The 25,520-nt window shown below is 43.7% G+C and overlaps 1 protein-coding gene across 3 annotated transcripts in view; it reads left to right on the top strand.

Annotated features, from left to right (window-relative positions):
• TTYH3 (tweety family member 3) overlaps positions 1-25,520 on the top strand; it is a 74,708-nt gene that overhangs the window by 31,722 nt on the left and 17,466 nt on the right. For all 3 annotated transcript variants that reach the window (XM_079320413.1, XM_079320412.1, XM_079320411.1), the window contains exons 2-8: positions 5,522-5,691; positions 13,510-13,621; positions 14,226-14,446; positions 15,242-15,337; positions 17,796-17,868; positions 18,217-18,292; positions 24,422-24,477. In XM_079320413.1, coding sequence (XP_079176539.1) covers positions 5,522-5,691; positions 13,510-13,621; positions 14,226-14,446; positions 15,242-15,337; positions 17,796-17,868; positions 18,217-18,292; positions 24,422-24,477 — 804 coding nt within the window. The remainder of the gene's footprint in view (positions 1-5,521; positions 5,692-13,509; positions 13,622-14,225; positions 14,447-15,241; positions 15,338-17,795; positions 17,869-18,216; positions 18,293-24,421; positions 24,478-25,520) is intronic.

Here is a 25,520-nt window from a genome sequence, read left to right as displayed (position 1 = left end):
CATGTAATGTGTGGAAGCTGAGGTGTACAGACATACCTGAGCTATATATTATTCAACCACAGCTCTCAAAACTCTAGCAGTGATTATACTGAGTTGGTTGCTACAATAAGCTGAGAATCAGAAAGTTGTCTTTTTGGCTTCCACACTGCTGGCTTCTATGAATTGGACCAAATATAAAGGCAGAGTTGAAAATCTTTTAATTAAGAAATAAGGGGTCACAATGTTAGTATGGAGGAAATTATATGAATCTTTAATCAACCTAGCCTTGTTCTTAGTTGTTGCTTACACTTGAGAAATTAATCTGAATTAACTGGAGGAATAAATTCAAAATAGATTAGTTAAACCACTTTAAATGCACTAAAGTGAATTAAACTAAACTGAATTAAGGCCATTCTAGTTGAACTACATTAAAACCCTGTGTGAACACTCATTTGTAATTAACGTGGCTTTAGTTCATAGCTCTAATACCAATTAACTATATAATGCCCATGCCTATGGAGAGAGCCTTGCAGTGTTGGGGAAACTGGCCTGCTCATTTAACCAACTTGGTAAATGGAACTGAGCAATGGAGTCATGTTAAGACAGGGTTCAGCTGCAGATCTGTTTCTATTCTAATGTCTGCTGTATTCTCTTAAGGTGCTTTTTTGAAAAAAAAAATCAGAAAAAAAAAAGCATGACACAATCCTTGGCATTTCCTGCTTTCTGGAAAGGAAAGCCAATAGCCAAAAAAAGCTGAAGGCAAAGTGTTGGCCTATATTGCTTGCTCCAGTGTGGACTTGCCCTAAATATATCTGTGACTCTTACAGAGAAGTGTCCTTGCTCTGGGAGATGTCTGTAGAAGGGGATGAGACAGTGGAACCTGTGCTCTGTTTCCATGGTGCTCTTCCCTGTTGAGAGGGATCCCTCATGGAAGGGGAGCTCATCTCAGTACCGTGGGAAAAGCCTCTTCCACAGCACATTTCCTGCACAGTGCTGAGCACAGTAATTGCCTGGGAAGGCCAGTGAGGAGATGGGGATGCTTTAGTGCTGACATCAGCAGTGCTTTCCACATCCTCCCCACCTTGCACTGGTCACTCCATGGTTGGCTGTGTTCCCCACCCTCCTGGAGGGGCTGTGGGATGAGTGACATCCCAAGACACTCTGCTGTCTCAACAAACACCTTGTACTGCATTTTGTAACTGAAAATCAAGTCTCTGAACTCACAGTACATTCAGAACAAGCTGATCAGGAGGTCAGAGTGTTCCTTGTGTTGCCAGCATTAAAAAACAAAATAAATTAGATTGGTAGAACATAGCTGCTTATCATCTGTGAGTACATAAGCTTTTTAGAAAGATGTCCTGAAGTCTGGAAGGAAAAAAAAAAAAAAGTGGTGTAGGAAGTAGTGTAGGCATGACACTATCCCACAGCAGTTTCTTTTCTTGCTAAGATGACTTCCGTCCTTCATGGAATAAATAGAGATGAGTGCTCCTTTGGCAGCAGCCCAGGTTGCTTCATTTGTTCTTCTGGGTGAAGGTTTTTCTCTTCCCACACTCCTTTAACCTCTTCTCTCTGTGTTTTTAATCGCTATCTCAAGTTGCTGCATGGAAATGCAGAAAGAATTCTAGCTGCAGATTCAATGGAAAGCTTTCTTTTGGCAAAAGTGAACTTTAAGGTAAACTATTCTCAATCTGGCAATGATTAAGACAGCTGTGTTCTTGAGGTGCTCAAAAGCTGTAGATCTTTTTGTTCTGTAGGCTGAAATAACAAAATTTTAAGGCAAAATAACTTTAAAATCACTAATGGAAAATGAAAAATGAAACTGCAGTGCTTCTCAGGAACCACCTGAAGGCTTCAGTTTTGCTCTCAGGTTTCTTAAGGAGTTTTGGTAGACTTTCCAACTAGTAGTAAAATAGCAATCATCTATTCCATGTGAAGAGGTTCTCACTATTCTGTGGTTTAAAGAATGTGGTAATTGGAAGTTGGATAAATTGAGATTGATAAACACCTGGATTGTTCTGAGCCCTTGTGTATTCTTAAATCTATTCTGCTGCCAGGGCATTTTGTGCCAAAAAATCTTCCTGGCAGAGGGGACATGGTGGTGTGAAGAGTCACTAAGCCAACACTTTCCTGTAAAGTCAGGTGATGAGCAAACAACATTTAATGCAGTGGTAAACCTTGACATTTAACATGGATGCAAGCCAGTGCTCACATCCTGCTCTGTGGTGCCTAGTGGCTTTATTTAGGCTTTCCCCCTGTCTATGGAAATGCATACATCTTTTATATCTCTTTTCTTGTGTTCTTATGTAAATTCCTTCTCTGTGATTTCATCTGTTGGATGGGATGAAATATACCTCCCTTAAGTGCAGTTTCAGCAGCTAAAATCAGCCTTCCAGGACCATAGTCCACAGATATATTCTGTGGATATATTCTAGGATAACTAGCAGTGTGGATTGCCCTTTGGAATTTGCAAGCTGAAAGTGGCTGTTTCATATGGGGATTTTTCATCCAGCAAACATGGCTGTATCTTGGTTTATTTGATCCCCAGTAACATCAGGCAGGGTTTTGGACAGCAGGGATTGAGCAAACTGAAGGCTGATCTGCATACAAATCCTTAGGAATGGTATCAACACCATAACACATGGAAGAGCTGACCAGCCCCTGGGTCTCTTTGTGAGGGATGTTTTGGCTGTGCTCTGTGTTTCCCCTCACTCTACATGAGACTCTAGATGTTTTCTGCCCTTTTTTTGGCTTCATGCTCCCATAGAGGTGGGGAGTTCCACAAATCCTGGCAACCACACTGGAGCTGGGAAACTGTTGGCATTGCAACATCCCTGCACAACACCAAGTGCTTTCAGGTTCCACGGTGCCTCTCCAAGCCAGCAATGCTCCTGTGGTTTCTTGCCTATGTGCAGCTTTTATTTTGAAATGCTTCCTGACACTGGAGCATGTCTCCTGCCAGTCTGGCAAATACCACTTGGATTTACTCTCATTTTCAGGGACTGCTCTGTCTCCACTTCTGCCATTAGTGTCAGTGCAGTGGTAAAATGCTGTTCCTCCAAGTTGTCTCCATTTTCCTGTAAGGGCAGTTCATGCATCATTTGCTATAAAGGTTCTGATAGCTCAGCAAATGTTTGAAGACAAATTGATGCTCTTTTGTGGCAAAAGGCCCAGTGCATAATTTTACATTTACTTGGGATAATGTGGCCTTGGATAACCGAGTCCCAGATTTACTGGTGCAGGATAGAGTGTCTAAGGGTTTATCCAGCCTCAACCCCCCTTTTTTAAATACTGTCATTTAATCCTGACAAGCAGGCAGAGGAATATCTTTGGTTGTGACCAGGTTTTCACTGCCAGCCAGTCCCTGGGTCCTAAACTGACTCATCAGTCAGAAAGATTAATAACTGCTCTGCTGGATGATTTCACTTGTCATGGCACATATCCATTATTGGAAAACAAATATTCTCTGGAAAATGAAATGCAGATTGTGGTATAGTGGCCAGCCAAGTCCTTTTGGCCAGATGCAAATTTAAAGCATGTATTAAGTGTCCCTTCAAAGCAAGGACTTCAGGTTGCTTGCTGGTTGGCAGTCTAATATCCATTTTTCTTTTTTTTTTTTTTTTTTTTTTTTTAATTTCCTTATATTTCCTTTCAATGGGGGTGGTTCCCCTACATCTGGAGCTGCAGTGTGGATTTTTTGCTGATAGAAGAGTTGCTGGGAGGATGTTTTCAGCTGAGTTTGTCTTTCCAGCAGTAATGCCTTTTAGCATGTGCAAGAGGGTTGAGGGTGTGAAGAAAGAAGTGCAGGCGAGCAGGGCAAAGGAAAGCTGTGCCTTACAGCAGCCTGACATGTTTAAAAAATAAAGAATATCCCTGAGGAGCTTTGGTATGCCAAATGTGTTAGTTAAATTAGCATTGAGTGCTTGTTCATGGCAAGGCTTCAGAAATGGGGGAATGCAGGGCTCCATGTGCAGCTCCCCTCTCGGAGGCCCCTTTCTGCTCAGGAGCTCCAGCAGTGCTCACACCATCTGGAGAAAGCATGGGAAAGGGGGATTGGGCTTTTTCCCTTCCACCCCCACTCCTCTGCTAGAGATCCCAGGGCTCACTTTGCACAATGGGGCTGAGTTTCTGCTCCTTAGTTTGGGGGAGCAGCACCTGTGAGCTCTCCCCATCCCAGGGCTCTCCATGGACTTTGGGAGGGTTTTTAAGGCTGGGAAAGCCAAGAGCAAGGGCTGGAGAATCTGTGGTGCAGCACTTGGGTTTAACTGGTGTGCACCTCCTTATGTGTGGCTGATGTTTCTTGGCTGGGAAGGACCTTGTGTGGCTCATTTGCCAGGATAATCAGCAGGGAGCACCTATGGAGCAGAGAGGGGGGAAAGAAAAGCCTACAAAGAGCAAGATCCTACCAGACCCTGTTAGAAACAGCCACTACTTGGGAAAGTTCTTTACTTTAATCTCAGCATTCTTTGTTGTGTTCTTTTTGATCAGAAGGAAGTTATTGTTTCAATCAGGAGGAAGCATATAAATGTTCTTTAAGGAATTTCTGTATGGGGAGGAAAAGAGATACTGGATTGAAAATCCAAGCCTTTGTTCTAGGTTAGCTGATACAGATCTATGTCTGCATTCCCAATATTGGGGCAGCAGCAAGTGACTTGGACTTTTTCCAGATATTTAAATAATTTCTAGTAAGTTGGCATTTGTCACCACTAACAAGGATTCAGCAAAAAAAGAATGTTATGGATAAAATTGTGTCCTTTTACTTGATTCATGCAGGTGGGAAAATATGGCTAAATATGTGTTGGAATGGGTTTATTTTTTTAAATTTTCTTTTATTTAACAAAATTGGTTTGCGTTTTTGGTTTTTCAGCAGGATTTTTCAAATAAAAATAAATTGTGAGGGAGTTAAACTCTTACAACTTCCTTTTCCTCCCAGGAACATGACTAGAAATAGGTATAACTCGCACTCAACTTGTGACTGCTTCAAGAGTGTCTGTAGCATCCATGTTTATTGTACCTATATATGTGGATGGTATTTGGAGGGGGTTTGCATTTATTCTAGGTCTACCTTGAACAGAAGCATTGCATGGAGATTAAGTTTTTAAAAAATCAATCTCCATGCATGTATAATAAATTCCACCCCCTTTCAAACCCACTCATGCACTTGGATTTCTAATTAATAAGTCTGCATATTTATTCATGAAGATTAAAAAACTGTACAGATAGAGGCAGCTGGCTGAACTTTTTTTTAATATTATTTTTGTTCTCTAAATCTGCTGACCTGTGATCAGTAGTAAAGAGGAAACCCTGTGATTAACTTAGGCTGTTTGCAGACTGAGACAAAATGGCTCAGCTATTTACTGCTGAGGGACAGAATGTGGTTTTGTCGAGTGGGATGGAGAGAGGGGAGGAAGCGAGGCAGCAAAAAAAAATTATATTTTAAAAATGTGTCAAACACACAAAATGACTCGTTTTCAAGGCATGCCATGCAGAGCCCTGGCTGGCCTCCCTGCCATGGGCAGGTGTGACACCCTGTCTGTTCCTGCAGGCCCTGCTGCTGCTGGGTGGCATCGCTCTGTCCTGCCTGGCTCTGGACCTGCTCTTCCTCCTGTTCTACTCCTTCTGGCTGTGCTGCCGCCACCGCAAGAGCGAGGAGCACCTCAATGCTGACTGCTGCTGCACAGCCTGGTGTGTCATCATCGCCACCCTCGTCTGCAGGTACGAGGGGACCTCCCCCTCCTTCCCTGTGTCCTGTCTCACACCCCCACTCTCCAAATGCTCAGCCTCTGCTGGGTGAATCTGGCAATAATCCCTCTCTCTGTCTGATGTCCGTGTGTTTTGAAATGCCTGTGATATATTGCCTTCCTTTCTGCTGCTCGAAGAGCTGCCTGGTGGGTTGAGCAATGTGAAAAGGAATAGTTAATGTCCTGCTCTTTGATACTTTTCAAGTGATAAATCAAGGACCCTCTGTCCTTGGGAGCTTATCGCTTAAACAGGATGGATACAGCTGAAATATTTATCAGCTCTAAACGCAGATTTCTCAGGGCCTGGTGTCCAGAAAGGATCACTTTGTGTGGGAGAGTAGATTAGGAAGAAAGAGTCGCAGATGATTCTTTTGGGTTTGGAAGGATTGGTGTTCAATTGAGGGGATGTTCAGATTTTGTAGCTTGGGTAAGACACTGCTGCATTTTGTTATGTGCACTAATGTACCATCTCCAAGGACTGCTAGTAATGATGCCAGGGTCAGCAGTGTTTCCTGTTATGACTGAACAATAGAAGCTTTTGGAGATGAGGTAGAAAAGAAGGATTACTGAAAACCAAGAAAAAAATCAGTAATTAATGGAGAATGGGTGCAGGAGAATTTAAAAGATCATTTCCTAGAAAGTGAATGATTGGATGTCTGAAAGCAGGGACCTGTTTGCAGATATGAAAGGAAGGAGCCTCTGATCTCGTTTTGGCTTAGGCAGAACGAGTCCTCTGGATATGTGCCCTATATTGAGCACTTTCCAATTTGCATTTCTTTCCAATTCCAAGCATCATCTACTCTTGCCCAAGACTCCGGGTGGTCTCAGCTGCCCCTCTGTGGGTCTGGCAGGTCTGGGAGCAGTCCCTTAGTCAGTGATGAGATGATTGCACTTGGCAGTGCCCTGTGGTTCCCTTTTTGCCTTAGCCTGCTGCTAGGTGCTGATGTGCTGTGGGATCCCTCTGGAGCTGAGGTGTTCCTTGAAGGCTGCTCAGGAGCCAGACTGTGCTGCTGATGCATTTGTGTTTGCTCTTTTGAGGCACTCACTTAGGAGAACAGCAAAGCCTTGGAGTGTTAGAATAAGCAGTGCAGAGCAGACATTCTGTGGTGAGTTTAGCAGCTGGGGGTGGATTTGCCTGTAGAAGCAGGAGGAGACCTTGTGTACCAGCCAGCATTGCTGTGATTGCAAGGAGCTCTTCCATGTTTTGCTGATTGCAAATAGGTGCCTGGGGTGGGAAGGCAAACCACAGAACAACTTGTAAAGAAGAAATCTCAGCCTCATTCACCTTTATTTTAGTGATCTTAAGAGCTTCAGCTGCATCCATTCCAATCCACTGAGAGATCTGTGGTCCTAACCCTTTCTTACAGAAGCTCTGGCTGGTGCTATTTATAGTTGTGCTGCTGCTACAGGCCCTTGTTAGCTATTGTTATGCAGCAAATGTGACCCAGGCAGCTGCTGCTGTGTGGTAGTTGTGTTTGTTTTTGATTGTAGAAAGGGTGAGAAGGAGGTATTCTGCACTTCTCCAGAGCTTGTGGGAGAATTTAAAATTGGAAGGGTAGCATATAAATTCTGGTAAACTTGATGTGACTCTGTCAAATCCACAAGCTGGAAAGCTGCTTAGGCTTCCTCAAAATCTGAACAACTGGTTCTCATTCTTGGTGTACAATTTGTTTCTGCAAGTATTAAATGTAGAACCTTAAAACTAAGCTTCATAACATAAGGTTCTATCTGAACCTACAGTGACATTGGATGATCATTTTTCTTGACTTTTTAAATTAATTGTTTAATTTCCTCTCTGAAATCAGTGTGCTTGAGCAAGAGCAGGTTGGTATCATCATGGTGAAGAAGGTGCTGTCCTAGTGCTGCTGTTCTCCTACAGGGCTGAGGTTGGTTTTCTGCCTCTCTGCAGCAGCTGGATGCCACAGTGCCCTCAAGGCTGTCTCTTGGCACTCTATGCTCAGTCTGTGCCTGGGAATGCAGATACAGCTCCCAACAAGCTGACCTCCAACTGCTGGTATCCACCTGAGGCTTCTGCTAGCACTGGTTAAAGATTAGCCCACAGGATATATTCCTATCCACCAATTCAATCCCAGCTGTGTGTCACACAAAGCAGAAGAGCCAGACCAGCTGTCCTAATGGGGTATAAGGCTCTTCTGACCCTCTGCCTGACAGCAGCCTGACCTGGGAGGCAATTTGGAACTTTGGTTGCTGAAGCAGCCAGAGCTTCCTACCAGCAGCAGGTCTGGTCTGTCAGAGTACTTGGAAGGATTCTATTGTGCTCCTAGCTGAGAACTGGTTAACTCTGGCTAGGTCCAGCTGTGCCTAGAATGCTTCCCTAGGTTCCCCAGTCCCAGGGGGCTCTTTGTGCTGTGTGCTCAGCATCACTGTTTCCTAATGACTCACAACAGGGAGAATGCTGAGCTAGCAGAGGCATAACTGGTTAACAGGAGCTCTCCAACAAAATGTCACTAATGAGTCTTCCCAGTTGCTCTAGCCACAAAGCTGCAGGGATGCTTAGCCTAGATTTTTCCATTAATACTTCAGTTCTAGTCTGTACCAATTTTGATTGGTTTCTGTGTATGGGGAGTTGTCCTATAAACCATCTCACCCACTGATTAGGTGACCCTGATTTTCCCAGAAGGGACCTCAGCTCCAAAGGTGGGGAGAAAGCTTTGTGGAGGGGGCATCAGAAAGAAATGGGTGCAAATAAATGGTAAAATCTTGCTTTATCAAGTGCCAGTAATAGCACTTTCCCCTGGTGAGAAAGTGCAAGGTGGTAATTAGGCAGACAAATTAACATTCCTCCTGAGAGCCTGAAGTCTAAAAAGGGTTCTTCTTATGAAGTTCCTGTAATTAAAGATGACTTGGTGTAGTTAGATTATTCATTTCTAAGGATGTGATGTGAATGGCTAGTGCTCATCTTTCCAGACTGATGTCTGGGTTCCCAGAGGGTCACAGTGTGTGTGTGGGTATTAGTGCAGGAGAATCTCATCACTAGAAAGCACTTCTATCCTCTCTGTGTCAGTTTAATGCTCTGATGTTCAGCATGTGTAAATGCAGAAAACTTTGGTTTTTTGCAGGTCACGTTGCAAGCAAATTCAGAATTGCACTTGATTGGTGTTTCTGGTTCTTTACCTAGGTGTCCAAAGCACACCTGATTTTTGTACACTAGCCATGGGAAAGCTGCTCTCCAGACTTGAATTTCTCCAGTCTTGCTGAAAAGTGATACTGAAGTGTGTGTACAACCTGCAGGAGTTTAGATCACACTGCTGTATCTGTAGGGATAGACAGAAATCCTGGTGTGCACCTTTTCCATTTCACTTGTTCAATTCTTTGAAGAGCCTGTGGAGTTGTGTGTCCCTTGTGTGTGTCTGTGGGTGTGCACTGCTGGTGATAGCTTTAAGCTCAAAGTGCAATGTTTTCTTCACTTATTTAAGTGGGTTTCTTAAAACTTAGCAAAACTATTGAGTAGCCAAGTGACTTTTTAAGTGCAGTATTGAATAGCAGAAACGACTTTTTAGACGGCCTGTAAGACCATGATAGATTTTTTTTTTTTAACTATTTTATTCAAAAACATCAGTGAGAGGGAAAGCAGAGGAGTGGTGGTGGTAGTGAAAGTGACAGGAGGCTGACAAAGGTAGGTTTGGGAGGAGGAATTGAGGATGGAACCATGTGGATTTAGGGGGAGAGAGGGGTGTGTGCACTCGAAGGGGATTGCAACAGAAGTAAGAGTGGCAGAAATAGACATGACTTTCCTATAGAAGCACTGAAAATGTGTTGGAGTATCTTCCAGAGGGTGCTAGGGTGGAAAAGAGCTGTGTCTTTCAAGAATGCTGTTCTTGTATCCAGGCTGTGTGACAGAAATACATCCATTGGGTGATGATTTTGTCATCCTGTACTGAGAGATGGATCTGCTCTATCTTAGGCTACTGTGCCTTCCGGGGTTCGTGCAAGAAGCCTTGTGATTTATCATGACCTCAAGGACTTATGCTGTTGGGTTAACATGAGTTGATCTATTTTTATTTTAAAAGAATGCTCCTAAATAGAAGGAGCCCCTGTGTTTCCCTTTAATCATATAAAAGGTAGTTAAAAACTAGTGTAAATCCTTAAATCTGCTTTGAACAATAGCAACTCATATCGGTGTGTGTGGGCAGGGATTTGAAACAACTGTTGGATTTAGATGAAGCCAAATGCTAACAAAGCTAAGCAGCAGCAGTTCCCCCCTGCCTGCCCTTCAGCTCTGCCCCCTCCTCAGGCACAGCTGCCCCCAGCCCGAGTTTGTGGGATGGGTTCCTTCCCCCTCTGCCCTGATTGAAAGGGGAAGAGCCACAACACTGCATGGCTTGCTTCTAGGGGAAGGACTGGCTGTGTCAGTGCCCTTTGCTAGCACGGGGTGGGAATGCAGGGTAGGAATGGAATAATTAACACTTCATGTGTAATTTGCAGTGAATGTGTGAGTCTCTTGTCTAGAGGAGTTTATTACTTGGATTGAATGTCTTTTATCCCAATTGTTGTGCTCTGGTGCTTGCTTTCAGAAGTAGTGACTGTGCCTAGAGGGTCAGGGCAGTGGGAGCTGTGGTTTGTACTGGGCAGGATGGGAAGCCTATGGAAAACTGCCAGGGTAGATCTGCCTCCAACAGGGCAACCAGTTTAAAGTCACTTGTTTGTATTGCCAGCACTTCATGGCTGGTACCTGTGAGTAAACTGGCTGGTCTGTGCAGCATCCCCAAGGACAAGGTGTCTGCTGCTACTTCAGAGTGCTGTTTCTGAGTCTTTCCCACCAAAACTGTGCTGCTGTGCTGGGAATACTGAGAGCCAAGCAGCAGAATTTGGGCACTTACCAAGACTTTGCTGAAAGAATAGGCTTCTAGTAGCTGTAAACAGGCTGAATAGAAATTGCTCGCTAATTAAAGGGGTCAGATCTGCCTATTCAATGTCAAGAATGTTCTGGAATTTATTTGGTGCCTATGGTAGAAACAACTGCTAACATTTTCTGCAGCTCAGGAGGCTGAAAGGGTCTGTGTGAATTTCTTTGCTCTGATAAGACAAGGAGAAATTCAAGCCATGGTTTTGTAATTTCTGTGATGGGGTGCTGAGTTGCTTTATCCTGGGCATAGCTCTGCATCTGTAATCTCTCTGCTTCAGGGGGAGGGGGAGTGTGTCTTTTTTATCCCTTCCACCCCCGTGCACCCCAGGCATGTGTTATCAACCTCTGATAATAGCTGCAACCAGGGAGGAATGCAGAGGGCTTTTCTCTCCTTAGTTATCAGCATAATTTGCATTAGGAAAATGTTTGAGGAATGGTGTTCCTGAAGAAAAAGGCCCGTTTATTTTATTAATGCTAAATATTTAGTTGCATAGCTGCTGCTTCTCTCTCTGTATATGAAGGCTGCCTCTTGTCCCTAGAAGACTCCTCAGCTGAGGTTTTTAAGGGCCAAGCTCTCTATAATTTATGGAGATTCAATTGCTGGAAAAAGCATGAGGCTGACACAGATTTTCCTAGTGGATCTGCTTCCAGATCATGATCTTTGCTTCTATTTCTTGTCACGTGTGAGGAGAAATGTGACCAGGTGAACTACATTGTTCTGCTCACTCTTTTGAAGCAGAGCCCAGGAAAGGAGGAATGGATGTGTCTTCCTGCAGGAGAGGAGCAGTACACAAAATTTCTGAGAAGGAACTAAATGTTTCATCCAGAATAAGTTTAGATTTACAACAGGATCATCACCACCACCTTCCTTTGCACTGCCACAAACACAACCTTGGTGTCTTGAGAACCTTCCTAGAAAAGGTCCTAAATATAACATGGGAACAGAAAAACTGTGTCTTGATAAGATTTGTTTGCCCTGAGTTGAGTTGTGTGATCCTTTCACAAGTTCTTTCCTCCTCTATTATTAGGAAATACAGGCTTGGGAAGAGGAACTGTGAGTTCCTGCAGTGATCTCTTAATAGAAGAGGTATTGCTGACTTGCATGAGATAATCCTCTGGTTGCAACTCATTTACAGGATCTTCCTCCTTTAAGTGAGGCTTAAGCTAATATGGTTTACTTCATAATTGGGGCAGACTGATATGTGTGGACAATTATAGAAAATCAGCTGATAGGTGGTAATTTGCTAAGCAGCTGGAGTTGAATTGTGTCTACAAGCTTGAAATTTGCTTGCTTTAAAAATAAATAAGCCTTTTGTCCCAGTAAGTTATTAAGCCTCCCTTCCCAGTACTCTAAATCAGTGTGGCACAAATGTTTCTAATGGGAAGATAAATCAAGATAATGTTCATAGATATTTCACAGGGTAGAGAAGGGGGCATGGAAAATGTATCTGGAGGAGCCACCACCATGGGCAAGCAGTCAAAGCAAGTTCTTTGTGTCCTGCTTTAAAAAAATGTAACAAAATAATCTGTATTTCATGTCCAGAGAAGGCATGTGTCCCCCAGCACAGCAATGGCAGCTCTCACAGGAGCCACAGCAGAGCTGCCTGGCTGGACTTCTGGTCATCCAGTTGTTGTTGTTTAGGGTTTTAGTGGAAAAATTTTAATGTGGGTTATTAGGTAGAGAGGGTTTATAGTTTGGTTGTATTTAGGAATGTGTATTTTTTAAAAGTTTATGGTATTTAAGAAAGTTTGTGGGGTTTTTTTGTTGCTTGGTGAAGATATTTTGGTTATTTTGTTGATGATATTAGTGGGAATTTGATGTTGTTTGTTTTATTTTTAAGAATTTTATTTTTAAGATTTGCATTTTTTTGTTAGTTTTTTTTTTTATTTTGGGTTTTTTTTTTTTAATGATAAAATTAGCTTTCAGGAGAATTTGGATGGTTTTGGTCCAGCTCAGCTCAAGCTGGACCTGAGCTCTCAAACAGTTCCCTAAGAGATTTTCATTATTTTACCATAAATGAAATAGGCTTGTTGCATTCTGCTTTTGGCCATGTGGATGCTCTATGGAGAGCTGCTGGCTGTGAATGTTTGCAGGGGTATGAATTGAGCAGCAGCAGCATGACCTCGGCTCTTTTTGGGAGGGAGTGCACTTTCCCTTTTTTGTGGAAAGTGCTGGTGTGGCTACCCAGTGCTCTTGTCCTGGTTTGAAAGACAAGGGTCTGCTAAGAAAGGCAGGAACCTCTCTTTGAAATGGAGAATGTAAACCCCCTCCCTCTAAATCATTGTAACTTTGAAATTAATGGGCTCTCAGGAAAAGATATGGAAAATAGGAATAACAGTTCTTTACTAGGAAAACTAAAATAGAAATAGAGTATTACAAATGGCAAACCCAAATCACTGACAGTCAGAAAACATCCTGGCACCCCATGGGTGCAGTACCCATGGGGTACTCCCCATGGGTAGCAGTCCCATTCAATGGTGGCTGCATCCTCCTGCAGTGACAGATGTGGTTCAGCTGAAGCAGTACCCCTGTAGAAGGTGCAGTTTTCCTCCAAAGGTCCAGTGATGGACCTGGAAAGGTCCAATTTTCCTCTGGCTGGAGCATCTCCCAATGGGATGATAAAATTATATCACTCATACAGTGGGACTGAATGGCCCATTAACAGATGATATCTTCCTGGAGAAAGGATGGGTTGTGGAAAAGATAAAGATGACTGCCCTACCTAGTTTTAAAGATGGCCCGTTAGCAGAGAATATCCCCCATGGAGATAGGAATCACTGCCCCACCTGGTTTCAGCAGATAGTGATAGAATACACACTTTTGGTCACATCCTGTATTGCAACAGCACTGTAGCCATCAGCCCTGTGTTACACACTTGCCTTTCAGCTTTACCTCTGCCCTTTGCTGCTTTTCTCTCTCTGCAGTGCTGGAATTGCTGTGGGATTCTACGGGAATGGGGAGACCAGTGACGGCATCCACCGGCTGACGTACTCGCTGCGCCACGCCAACCGCACCGTGGCCGGCGTCCAGGACCGGGTGAGCCCCCCAAAAACGGGGCTGTGGCAGCCTCACTCAGCACCTCCCCTCCTGAATCTGGCTGTGCCCAAGTCTCTTCCTGTGTTCTCTTCCTATCTGGGCTTGGAGATGTGTTAAAATTTCCATTAGTGGCGGGGTGATTTCTTCCGCTCTTCTAAAAATAACAAAGCGAGCACAGCTTGTTAAGTGAAGTTTTCTCTTTGCTGGGTTTAAAAACAGCTTGTGATCAGCTCTCTGTTCCACACCCGGAAGAGGAGGCAGGCCAAAGCAGACAAATCTTAGTAAAATGTAGCATTTTAGTACCATTGGTTTTTTCTGTGCTCTAATTTCATGGGATCACACTGCAATCTTGATGGCTGCAAAATGTGTGCATGTGTTAAGGCTCAGCTGAGGTGCCATCATTGGACTACTTGCAAACTATCTCCTGTATAGATGCGTGTAAGTTCCTTTTGAAAGGTAAGCAGTCTGAGCATCTTAAGACAGAGGACTGGTAATCTGGAAGCTGTCCATGACTTGGTAGTAAGAACCCTTCTACTTCCTTGGCTTCCTGTACTTTATTTTTTTAAAAATTTGTTTATCCCCCTTTTTCTTTCCCGTACTATAGGTACTGGACACTGCAGTGGCCCTGAACCAAACAGTGGAACCAAACTTGCTCGTCCTGGAAGAGATGTTCAAGAAGCAGACAGACTACCTGCATATTGTCCAGAAACTGCAAAGTCTCTTGGATGATCTGGTCAGGCAAACAACTGAGATCCCCTTTTGGAAGAATGACGAGCTGTCTCTGGAGGAGCTGGCAATTCAAATTGACCTCTATGACTGGTACAGGTGTGTAGCATGCTGTAGTGTATTGGTTTAGCATCTGCTTTGGCCTATTTTGCAAAAATTATGTGCATGTTGTGGGTGGCTGAGCCAAAGGCTCTGTATATTGCTGCAGGTGCTCTTGGCCCACAGCACTGATTTGTTTCTTACAGCAGGACTGCCTTCAGTTTAAATCAAAATGCACAGCTTTTTTTCCCTAAGTGTTTTTATTACCAACTGATGAGAAATTTATTCTCAACATACAAAATCTGTAGTTTGTGTTCTAGCACAGGCAAAAAAAGCAGCCTCAGATACAGTTTCTGCTCTGTCCTAATAAGTGCATAAAGAATACATTAAATAGAGTAGAAAATGGCGCTATTTCTGTAAGTTAATACCACAGCCTAACATTCCTTTTTATTAAATATATTTAATAAGATATTGCATCAGTTTTATTCCACAAAAGAAAACCTCTATCCAAACATGTGGAGTAAATAACCAAAGCATTTCCTAACAAGTATCTAGGAAGCTCAAGAAACTGCAATGCCTTTTCTTCCTCTGATGATGACCAGTGTATGTAACATCCCAGTAGAAAACTAGAAAGCAGTCTCATTTCTCAACTGTTTGTGCTGAGGGTGTTGTGTTAATGATTTTACCTGCCTCAGCTTCCAATCCCACAAATACCCAGAGATGAAGATTAGTCTTTGGAAGTGCTTTTGGAGAAGAGAAGGACTGTTTTTTTCCCCAGAAGTCACAAATAGCTTATTGATCTGTGCTTTTTATACACCAGTTTTCCTTTGCAGACCATGTTTTTGTTTGCTGCAGGTGGCTGGGATACCTGGGCCTGCTCCTGTTTAATGTCCTGATATGTTTGCTGGTGCTGTTTGGGCTCATTAGAAACTCCAGGGCCATTCTTATGGGGTAAGTCTTGACCCAGTGACAGGGTATGAGGAAAGTCAGCTGAATGCAAATGCCTGCTAGAGGGAACCTCTACCTGTTGTCAACTGATATCAAGGACCTCTGAAACTGGGCATCTTACCTTTGCTTTTGAGTGGAGAGACACTGTAGAGTGTAGCTCTGTGGAACCAGTTAGGGCTTCATACAAGAGTTATTCACAGGAAGGTTCTAGAGCTATAAAATGCAATGCTGCTGGTGTTCATTGCCTTCTCATTAGAGGTGAGAAACTCATCCTGGCTGGAAATGGAAGCTTCCATTTGCTGGGAGATAATAATGTGAACATCCTTGAAATGACATGCCTTAAAAATCTTTCATTCTCTGCAGTTGGGAAGGCATTTGTTAATTGATGATAAGCATTGCATGTGTCTACACAACCTGCAGCATTGCCTTCTGTGTCACTGTCTGCTCTTGTTACCTGGGGCTGTCACACCTGAGGAAACCTTAAACTGAGAACAAGCAATGGTTTGCACAGTTATGAGAAGGAGTCTTGTTGCCATGGTATTGCAATGTTAATGCATGACTGTTTCTCAAAACTACTGAAAATGCCCCATTAGTGGAAAAAACCCTTCCTTTTCCTATCTTGTATCTTGGCATATTTGGCAAAGGTCCTGGTGTCATAAACACAGTGACAATTTGATAACTGACATGGCCAAGGGTTTACCCTGGTTTGTCTTGGTGCCATTAATAATTAGAATGTGTATCCAGATTTATTATTTACCAGATGATTTCATACCTGGCAGGTTATACAGACAAAAGTCCAAGTGTATGCACAGATGGCAAACCCAGGGTTTAAATTAGAATCTCATTCCCTGTTAGCCAGAAGTTCATATTAAGGCATTCCCTAAAGGGAGCACATGGCATAAAGAAACAAGTGTATCACAGCCAGGCAAGATGGTGAAATGCCAGTTTTAGATCTTTTAGCCAAGCAATCAGTTACTGACCCAGTCATCTTCATTTAAAGTAAAACAACAAATGTGTCTTATTGATTAACATGCTCAGCTGGAGGCAGCAAGCTGTGTTGTCCTTATGTCATAAACCCACAGAACCTTGCTGATCCATGGCTGATATTTTTTGCATCCATTTGGAAAAGGCATAATAATGTCTTTAGTGTCTCATTTCAGAGTGCAGCACAGATGTCAGTCTGGTGAAACTCCCTTACTTCTGCAAGATGAGGCATAGATCCATTCACAGAATAGGGATTATTTGGAATTAAAATAAGTTAGTAAACTGAAGGAATAGGGATTTTTTTTTTTTAATGGAGGTTTATTTTTTAAAGCTCTAGTATTCAGTGAGACAAATGTAGCAGAAAGAAGATATGTCCCTTCCTCACAGAGATAGTTGTACTAGGTTTGAATAAAGAATGTCTTGGTTATGAACAGGTTTTTGTATTGTTCAGGGTGTGGGTGGGAAGGGATCTACTTGTATTTCAAAGCTTGAGGGAAAAAGCATCCCTAAGAGAGCAAGCCAGTGTCTCTTTACTTTGAAGATAGAAACAGATAAAATGAAACTGCTTATTAGTCTGCAGCCCTGTACCTGAGGGAGTTGAGGAGCATTGTAGCCTAAATATCTCTACCACTCATACTGACAGCAAGGGTGAAAAGCTAATGTGCTGGTTGGAAAGTGCAAAAGCCTTTTCCATGAGTGTGTGCTCCTGGGTGTCACTGAGAACACTTCTCTGTCACCTCTCTGCCTTGTGTCTGCTGTCAAGCAGACACATCCTACTATTTCTGTCAGTAATGAGGTCCAGCTGTCAGAACAGAACTTTAAATCTGTGCAGAGATGGACTCACTGCAGTGGTGGGCAGCTTGTAGTTCCAAGCTGTTTGCCTGCAGGTGACTGTCTGTCTCCTGGAGCTGTGTGGGATGCTTGGGTGCTGTTCAGGTGCACCAGCTTGGAACCAAGGTATCCTAGCAGGGGCTGTGTTCCCTCCCACCATCTGTCACCATATAGTGCTTACACCCAGCAGCCTCATTTATTGTAGATACAGGAGAGATTTCTCCAGTTTTAGATCAGTATGGTTTTGTGGAGTTTTCTTTATTTAGCATATTTTTCTTTGGGTGTTTTTGGGCCTGGAAAATGAAGTCCAGAATGGGAACAGTGAAAGTGGTGGGATTGTAGTCAACCTCCTGCCAGTCTGCCTCCCCTACAATCACCTCTGTGTCTTTGTGCCTTTGGTTTCCCTGCTAGAAGCAGGATAATACTTGGCTTCCCTACTCCCTTCCCCTGTAGCTCTAGGTAACCAACAGCTGGGTATGAGCTGCTGTGCATGACATCTAAAATAGGATTGTTTATCTGAGCATGCAGTCAGTGGTTGATAATTTTTTGGGTTTTGTGGTTGCTTTGGACTCCAAATAGTACATCTTGTGAAAGGAATGGCTTGAAATGAGAGCTGCTCCATCTGCCATCTGTCTGTCTCCCACAGGGTGTGCTTGCTTGGGGTGTTTGCCCTGATTGTCAGCTGGGGATCCCTGGGCCTGGAGCTGGCTGTCGCTGTGGTAAGTGGCTCACATCCAAATCCCATTCACCCTTTGCTGCAGGTTTGGCAGACACCAGATTAATGCTGTGCTGTTTGTTTTACAGCATACCCTGATCTAAGTAACTGTCCTAGCAATTTCCTTCTAGGAAAAGTCCAGAGCTGCTCCTTCTCCATGGTGTGGTGTGATAGCTTATACTCCAGCACTGCTGTGGTTGTGTAAAGCAGTGCTGCTGGGGTGGTGATGAGAGACTTCAGCATCTGAAACACCCCTAGAATAGAAGGTTCCCTGATGTTAACCTGGCTCAACTGCTCTTTGATGCTGGTGTGCTTTGATATTCCTTTTGCCTTTTGTCTTCCATCTATCCAGGGCTCCAGTGACTTCTGTATCAATCCTGATGCTTATGTCTCCAAAGTGGTTGAAGAGAATGCAGTGCTCAGTGCTGGTGAGTGCTGGGACTGGCTTTGGCACAGGGTTCTGCAGCTCCAGCTGTCACACAGGAGCATGCCAGGGACTGAGAATTTGAGGCTGTGTTTGAAACAGAGGAGCTGGCATATAGTTGGAAACAAAATTGTGTAACATTCTGTTCAGAAGTGTTCATGTATGCATCAGAACCATCTTCAGAACCTTTCTCCTGCATTGACCCTTAGGTGGAAATAGCTGATAAAATTGAACAACAGAAGTTATTGCATTATTGGATCATTTTTGCTTTAAATGTAGCACCCTTGAGTCTTGTTCTCCTCCCTGACAGAAGGATAAGTGAATGGAAATAGCCACAGAGAAGTATGGATTTCCCTTTCCATTATAAATGCAGTATTGTGACCATTTTGTGTATCCTGCTCTACTTAAACCATGTGTCTACATCTCAGTGGCTTCCACTGAAGCACTGATATATTTGGGGTTTATTGCTCCTAATTTAGACTCAAGTGGTTGGTGAGGTGAGAGATGCTTCCAATTTGAACCTCAGAGAGGCAAAAATGTCATTCAAAGGCATGGCTTGGCAAAAAGGTAGTTGGGTGTCTGCCAGCAGAGATACAATAAGTGCTGAAAAGGATAAGTATTTTTAGGACTGAGTTTGCTGCTTGGTTTACAAAGTTAACTTTTTCCCCTGCCTTCTCTCCCCCAATAGTTCCTTTATGTAGTTCTGTGTATGGTAAAACACAAATAGGCAATGACACTCATTTGTAAAAGGAGTGACTTGTGTTTTTTATGGTTCTGTTTGGTGGAACCAGAGAACTTTTGCTGTGTGTGCAGAAGGTCTGTGCATAGCCAAATGCTGTCTGTCACTGTGCAACTGGTTGAAAATTAGGTGTGTAGCTGTGGCTGAGGATGCAGAGAGGTGGAAACAACAAAAAACATAAATGTCTTGAAGCAGAATGTAGTATAAAAGAATATGCACAGGTTGATATTGCAAACTTACATCTCATTTTTGGAGTGCCTTATTTATTGATTTCGTGGGAAGGAGATGATAGAGCCAGACAGCTCTCTTGGCAACAAAAAAATGTAGTGAGGGAAGAGAGTGAGTGTTTGGCATAAGATGAAAACCTTCTCTTGGCTGTGAAGGTGACAAAGATGTGGCTTCAGGTGCCTAGCTGGGTTCATGGCTCTTCAAGGAGGCAAGTGGGTCAGTGAGGCCAAGGGGAAATACGTGATGCTACTGCCAGCTGTGAGCTGTGATAATTTGGTAACCCAGATTAGCTCTGGAGTGTGTTTGGTAACAATTAGATTGACCCTGGGAAATGAGAGAAAGGCCCCTTTGTGCTGCTTCTCCATTTCTGTTGTCCTGGTCTGGTGGCTCCTGTGGTTGTCCATTGATCAGGAATGATCCTTTGGAGGCTGACAGGGAGTGCAGGGCTGACATTCCAGCCCTCCTCCTTCATTCCCCAGCAGGAACAGTTGGCTCCCCCCAGGGAAAACAGGCTCTGCTCCTGCAGCACCACCATGTAACAGTTGTTAAAGCTCCATAAATAACAGTGAATGGGTCTAAGGAAAATGGTGAAGAAGAGGAAGAGCAGGTGCTGCCACAAGCCTGGGTTGGATGGGTGGCCCCTCCATGGATGCTGAGTGTGTCAGCTCCTGCTGCCAGGCACCCTGGAGCATTGGTGAGCACCTTTTCCTCTCTCCAGAAGGAAATCTGTCCAACTTCTGAGTCTGCCATTGCACCAGGCAGCTGGTTGGGATTGAATCTTGTGTTTTCCCATGTGGGTTTTCACTGCTGTCATAGTTTATGATCAGGAAGTTATGGAAATAGCTCTTGGTCCCCAAAGTTGAGATCTTCCCATGCATGAGGACTGCAGTGTGGCAATTACACTTTAATCCCAATAAAACCTCTTTAAAAGTCTGGAGTAAGTGTTAGTATCCCTTGGCTGCAAACTGTAGCAGCTGCTTTGTGATCAGCTGAGCCTTATGTACAAGAGTGATGTCCCAGGAGACAGGGACAGCCAGCTGGGAGCCAGCATCAATGTTCCTCTCAGAGGAAGAGGCCTTGCTTGAAAGCCCCTGGCTCTAGTGCTTTATGCTCTCTGGGTTGCTGTCTCTGCTTTCTGAATGATGTTCTCCAGCTTTAACAGCAGCATAGACACACTAAAAGAGTGTGAGTGGCTGGAGGGACTCAGGTAGATCATGGAAGAAGAATCCATGGGGAGTTTTCACACATATAGGAATCACATTTGCTGTGAGAATCACTTCAGCTGAAGCTGGGCTGAAAGTCTTGCTGAGGTGTCTGCTTCTGAGACTGGGGTCTGGCATGCTGGGCTGGGTGCTGCCATCTAATTTTAAGAATCAACAAGTAATCCTAAGAAGCTTTGTAGTGCTGGGTCAATTTTTCTCTTTAATCACTATTTTTGGTTCCTGTTGTTACCTACAATGTCTTGTAAGGTTCTCTATGCTCTGACATTCAGACTGGAACTGAGTCATCAGTGTGTTTTTGCTGCTGGTGGTTGTAGTTTTCACAGAAAAATAACCGAGTTTAATACTCTGCAACTAGTATGTTAATTTTCTTGTTTATGTATTAATTGCTGTTTTCAAGTCTAAATTGAATTAATGAAGCTGAGAATAATCTGATTAAGTGCATTATTACTGTCATGTTTTTAGCTAGAGAAGAGATGTTCTTGCTTTGCAGATAAAATGTGCTGCATTAAAAAAATGATGGGGGAGAAAAGGGAGGCAAAGAACTTCAATGCAGGTTTCTGGGAGAAGGAAATACTTAAATAATTTTGCAGTAGAGGCTGATGTATATGCCTAACTCACCCTGTATTCATTAACTGAGATAAAGCCAATGGAATTGAACAGTGCCTGTATAATCAGCTCCTGCTGCTAGTAAAAGAACTTGGTGCAGCCAAGATGTTTATTTTCAAAGCAGGAGGCCATCTTCTAGTCCCATTCTTTTTCACTGATATTATGTTACTATCAGATGACTTGTTGCATAAAATTAAATAAAAAGGCACAATATGTCTAAACAACAGGAAGAGCTTTCTTCAGATTCTCTTACCAGAAATGTGCATGGGGAACAGCCACTTTGTTCATCCATTCAGAGGGAGCTGTGAACTCAGGGGATGGATAATGGAGCCTCTTAGCCAAGTGCTCAGGCTGGGTGCTGGGGCTGAGCTGCTCAGATATAAGCAGGAAGGGTTCATGTCATGCTCAGCCTGCTAACTGACCTCCCATTGATGCAATCTCATCTTAGAAATCCAGAGCTGAACCAGCCAAAGGACTGACACCATTCACCAGCTCTGTTTCCTCTCTAGAAGTAAGATCAAGACAAAAGCTCAGGTGGGGCAGTGGAGTCTGCACAGTTATACCTGATCTCAGAGTACCCTGCAGGAAGGAGTTTGCCCAAAGAAGTTCTCTTGAGAATCCTGCTGAGCTGATGTGGGCATTGAGAAGCTGTTTTCCTGCCTGGTGTTGTTGGATTGCTGATTAGCAGAAAGCTTTGAGTGAAGGGCAAATGGGACAAGCTCTTTGCTTTTACCAAAACAAGAATAGGTTGTATCAGAGAAATTAAAAATTATGCAGATACCTCCATTTGCTGTCAGACTGGTGCCTTAGGGAAACAAAACTCCTGCTGGAGAACATTACCTGGGCAAGAAACTCCAGCCTAAAGAGTTTCTTTGACTTCTTTTGACATCACAGATGCTTTCTCTGATGATTGAACCCACAGAGACAGCCTCATCTGGGTGTATAGGTAAAATGAGCACTGCTAAGAGAATGTTCAATTAGAGATGAAGAAGAGTTGGGAAAAGCTGTTCTAGGTGTGAGAATTTTTTTTTTAGCTAGGATCTTTTTCTCATTGCTCTCTACAGCCCTCACTGCCTTTTGGCAGGTGCATAATACCATTTCTGCATTTTGGCTGGGCTTTGAAGTGAGTAGTAGGTCTCCATGGTTGCAGAAGCAGTAAGTAGTTCTAGCAGCTGAAGCTGTCTTTAATAGGAAGCTCTGCTTTCCTTTCTAGGAAAAACAGACTGCAAAAATAAAGCATTTTAGGTAGTTCCCTTCCTTGCCTTCTGCTCCCACAATGCCTGTGCACCAAGAGTGAGTTTGCTGCTTTGTCAGGAGGATTGCTGCTAGCAACAGCAGGCATGGGCAGCTGCAGATGTGACCCTGCCTAACCTTCTGCTATGAACTGGATTGCCTAAAGGCCAGCTTCAAAAATCAGATCAACCTTTAGGAATTTTCCTTGAGAGGAAAATGCACCAGAAAGATAATTATAGAAAGAAATTGCCTGAAGCTGTTAGCAAAGTGCAGAGGATGGATTAGTGCAGCTGTTTTCTGGTCAGAAATATGAGATTTGGTGATGAACAGGATGGCTTCCACCAGATTTAAAACAGGTGAAGGAGCCTCCTGCTCCTTCATCTTTTCCTGATGGCATGGAGGCAGGGGACATGGTCCTCTTAATTTCCAGGTTTTGCAGTACAGAATCACCTGAAGGCAGCTTCAGTGCCTGTTGTAGTCATGGATTTAAAGCACCACAGCTCGGGTTCAGTGCAGGGGAAAGCTGCTCCTGATGGCTGTGCCATTTTGGGAAGCATATTTTATGTGGAGTGTCACACTTGTCAGCAGCAAAGCCAGCACTACCACAGTGAATCCTTGTTGATCCTGCCTTCCAGGGTGAAGTAAGGCAAGTACTTATTTCACTGTACTGCTTTTTGCTTCACTTGTAACCAGCAATCTTTATCCTGAGCTTACAAGCTGCAGACTATGATATCAGGCACTCTCATCTCTAATCTGCCCACCAGGGATGATCCAGAAGGCCCTCAAGATGCATTTCTAGAGCTCTGCATTAGCAGTGTGTCATGCAATTTATTGCACTTAAAAAGGTGATGTAAACTTGATACCACTGTGGGAGCTTCAGAGAAACTTTTAGTGGTCTGTTGGTTTAAAATAAATAGACGACAAGATCACAGCTCCTTGGGGTCACCATGTGTGATGCTGTGAGTTGCTGTTGCTGCTCTCTCAGTGCAGGTGTGTTTTAATCCATTTTCACACAGCCATTGTGTTTGATTTATGAGCCAGGGAGGAGCAGCCCTTTCCTTGGCTCAGTACTTGTGGACAGCCACTTCTGTGGTCTGCCCAAAGTGAGCACAAAGCAGTTCTTGCTGCCCTCCTGTCTGCCCAGAATTTGCTAATTGCTGTTTAGAGGCTTGGCTGGGGAGATGTAAGTTGTCCCAGAGAAAGAGTCGGTGGGAGGGAGATGGAGCAGCTGGCAGGAGCTGCCCCAGAGTAGGCTAATGAATTATAAATAACAGCTGTCAGCTTGCATTGCCAGCACACAGGGGCTGACAGGCTGTGCTGCAGCACTCGGTCTCCAGCGAGCTGCCTTGCCCAAAGGTGCATTCAATATTTATGGGAAGTATGGCAGAGTCAGGATACAGCCAGGTCTGCCTCCTTCACAGCTCTGCTTGCTTCTGCTTGTGCCTTTTGCTGATTTCTGAGTTGGAACTCATCAGAATAGCTGTGCAGCCTGGAATATGCATTACTGAAAGTCACAGACAGAAGATTAAAAAGAAAGGAGGAAAATATGCTGATGGAGGGGGGAATGCAGAGAGTTTGTGTGTTTTAGGACTTTTGTTGTCTTTACCATGCCAACATCACCCTTGATTTTGCTGAGCTGGCATGCTCATATTCATCTAAAGAGCAACTGTAAATGTTTGAGGAATAATCTAAAGGTATTTGGATGATCAAGTCTTTCAGAGCTTCCTTCCTTGATAACATTATTGAGGATGACAGGGGAAAGCCTGGTGTTTTTAATTTGTGTGTGCTGGCAGTTGATGCAGTGTTGTAGAGGGCTCACGAGGGCACCAGGCTGGTTTGAATGGAGAGGAACACAGCTGTGTCTTCCAGCCTGGAAACAAATGATGTTGTTAGCAGAACACAGTAACAATCTTATCTGGAAGTTTATAAGTATGTTTTCACAAGTTGAACTTGTCATAGACTGATGTCTTTTCTTAGGTTTATGTGATGGATAGTGCCAACTTCTGAATAAAACTTTTTCTGTGTTCCATCTATTAAATGGAACAGACCCATACTGCAAGGAATGATGTACCTGGCCTGACTTTCTTCTCTTGTGTCTTCACAGAGACTCTCCGCTATTACATGACCTGTAGTCCTGGCTACCCCAACCCTTTCCAGCAGGTGAGTGTAAGCACCTTAACTCCTTCCAGCCCTGGGTCTCCTCACCCTGCAGGGTGCAGGTGAGGTGCTCTTGGTGCCAGCATGCAGCCAGTACAGGGTGTTTGCTTTAGGGAGCTCTCTGGATGTTGGGAAAGCTTTGGCAGCTGCTTCCCAGCTGTGCAGGAGGTGGCACTGTGACTTAGTGAGGAGTTTTTTTCCAACTTTATCATTACCTGTACAGTTTCAGGTCTGGGACACCCCCTTAGAAGGGCCTGTGTGTAATGTGGTGAGAGCCATGGCTTTGTTAGTGGTACCTCTGTTTACAAGGCACTTGTCTAAAGAGCAGCAATGTGGAGACACAGCACCACAACTAATGCCAGGTTGGGAAACCCTGTAATTGCTGCTTTGAATTTCTTCTTGAAGTTTCTTTTGGGTTGAACAGTGATAACACTCCACTCCCAAAATGCAGTTGCTTCTGTGGGTGAAGGAGTGTTTTTCACAGATGCTTCTTACAAACCTTTGAACAACCAAGGGGTTTATTCTGAAGTATAAATGTGAGTCATTATTCTTTTCTGTGGGGGCAGAAGAACAGCACCTGGGCCCATTCCAAACTTTGCTGTATGCATCAGAGGCCAGATCAGGCCCACACCACCCACCATTTGGCAGACACCAGCTGCTTCACCTTTTATACTTAGGATTTTTTTTTTTTAAATCTTGTCTTCTTCCGTTTTAAAGGGTGGGGTAAGAACACTTCAGGCTGTGGTTGATGTACCTCTGCCATCTGTTGCATTTCTGGTTTCTCCATGTACTCCCTGACATGCTATTGCATGTGAAATTCCCATGGTGCTTTAAAGGGATGTGAAGGTTGCACGCTAATACAAACAATTTCTACTGTTAGCATTATGTCTTTTTCATCCATCTGATTCAGTAAAAAATTCCAGCTGTGTTCTGTGGTGAGAACTTGAGTGCTTTGGGCCTTTTCTTTCTCCTTCCCTTCTGTCCTAGAGCCAGCCCCAGCTGTGTGTACATTTTTTTTTGTGTATGTATTTTGTTCTTTCTGGGTT

This window comes from Erithacus rubecula (assembly GCF_903797595.1).
Source record: "Erithacus rubecula genome assembly, chromosome: 17".
Lineage (NCBI taxonomy): Eukaryota > Metazoa > Chordata > Aves > Passeriformes > Muscicapidae > Erithacus > Erithacus rubecula.
Note: the sequence above shows the minus strand (reverse complement) of the source record. Positions and strands in the feature narration are given on the sequence as shown.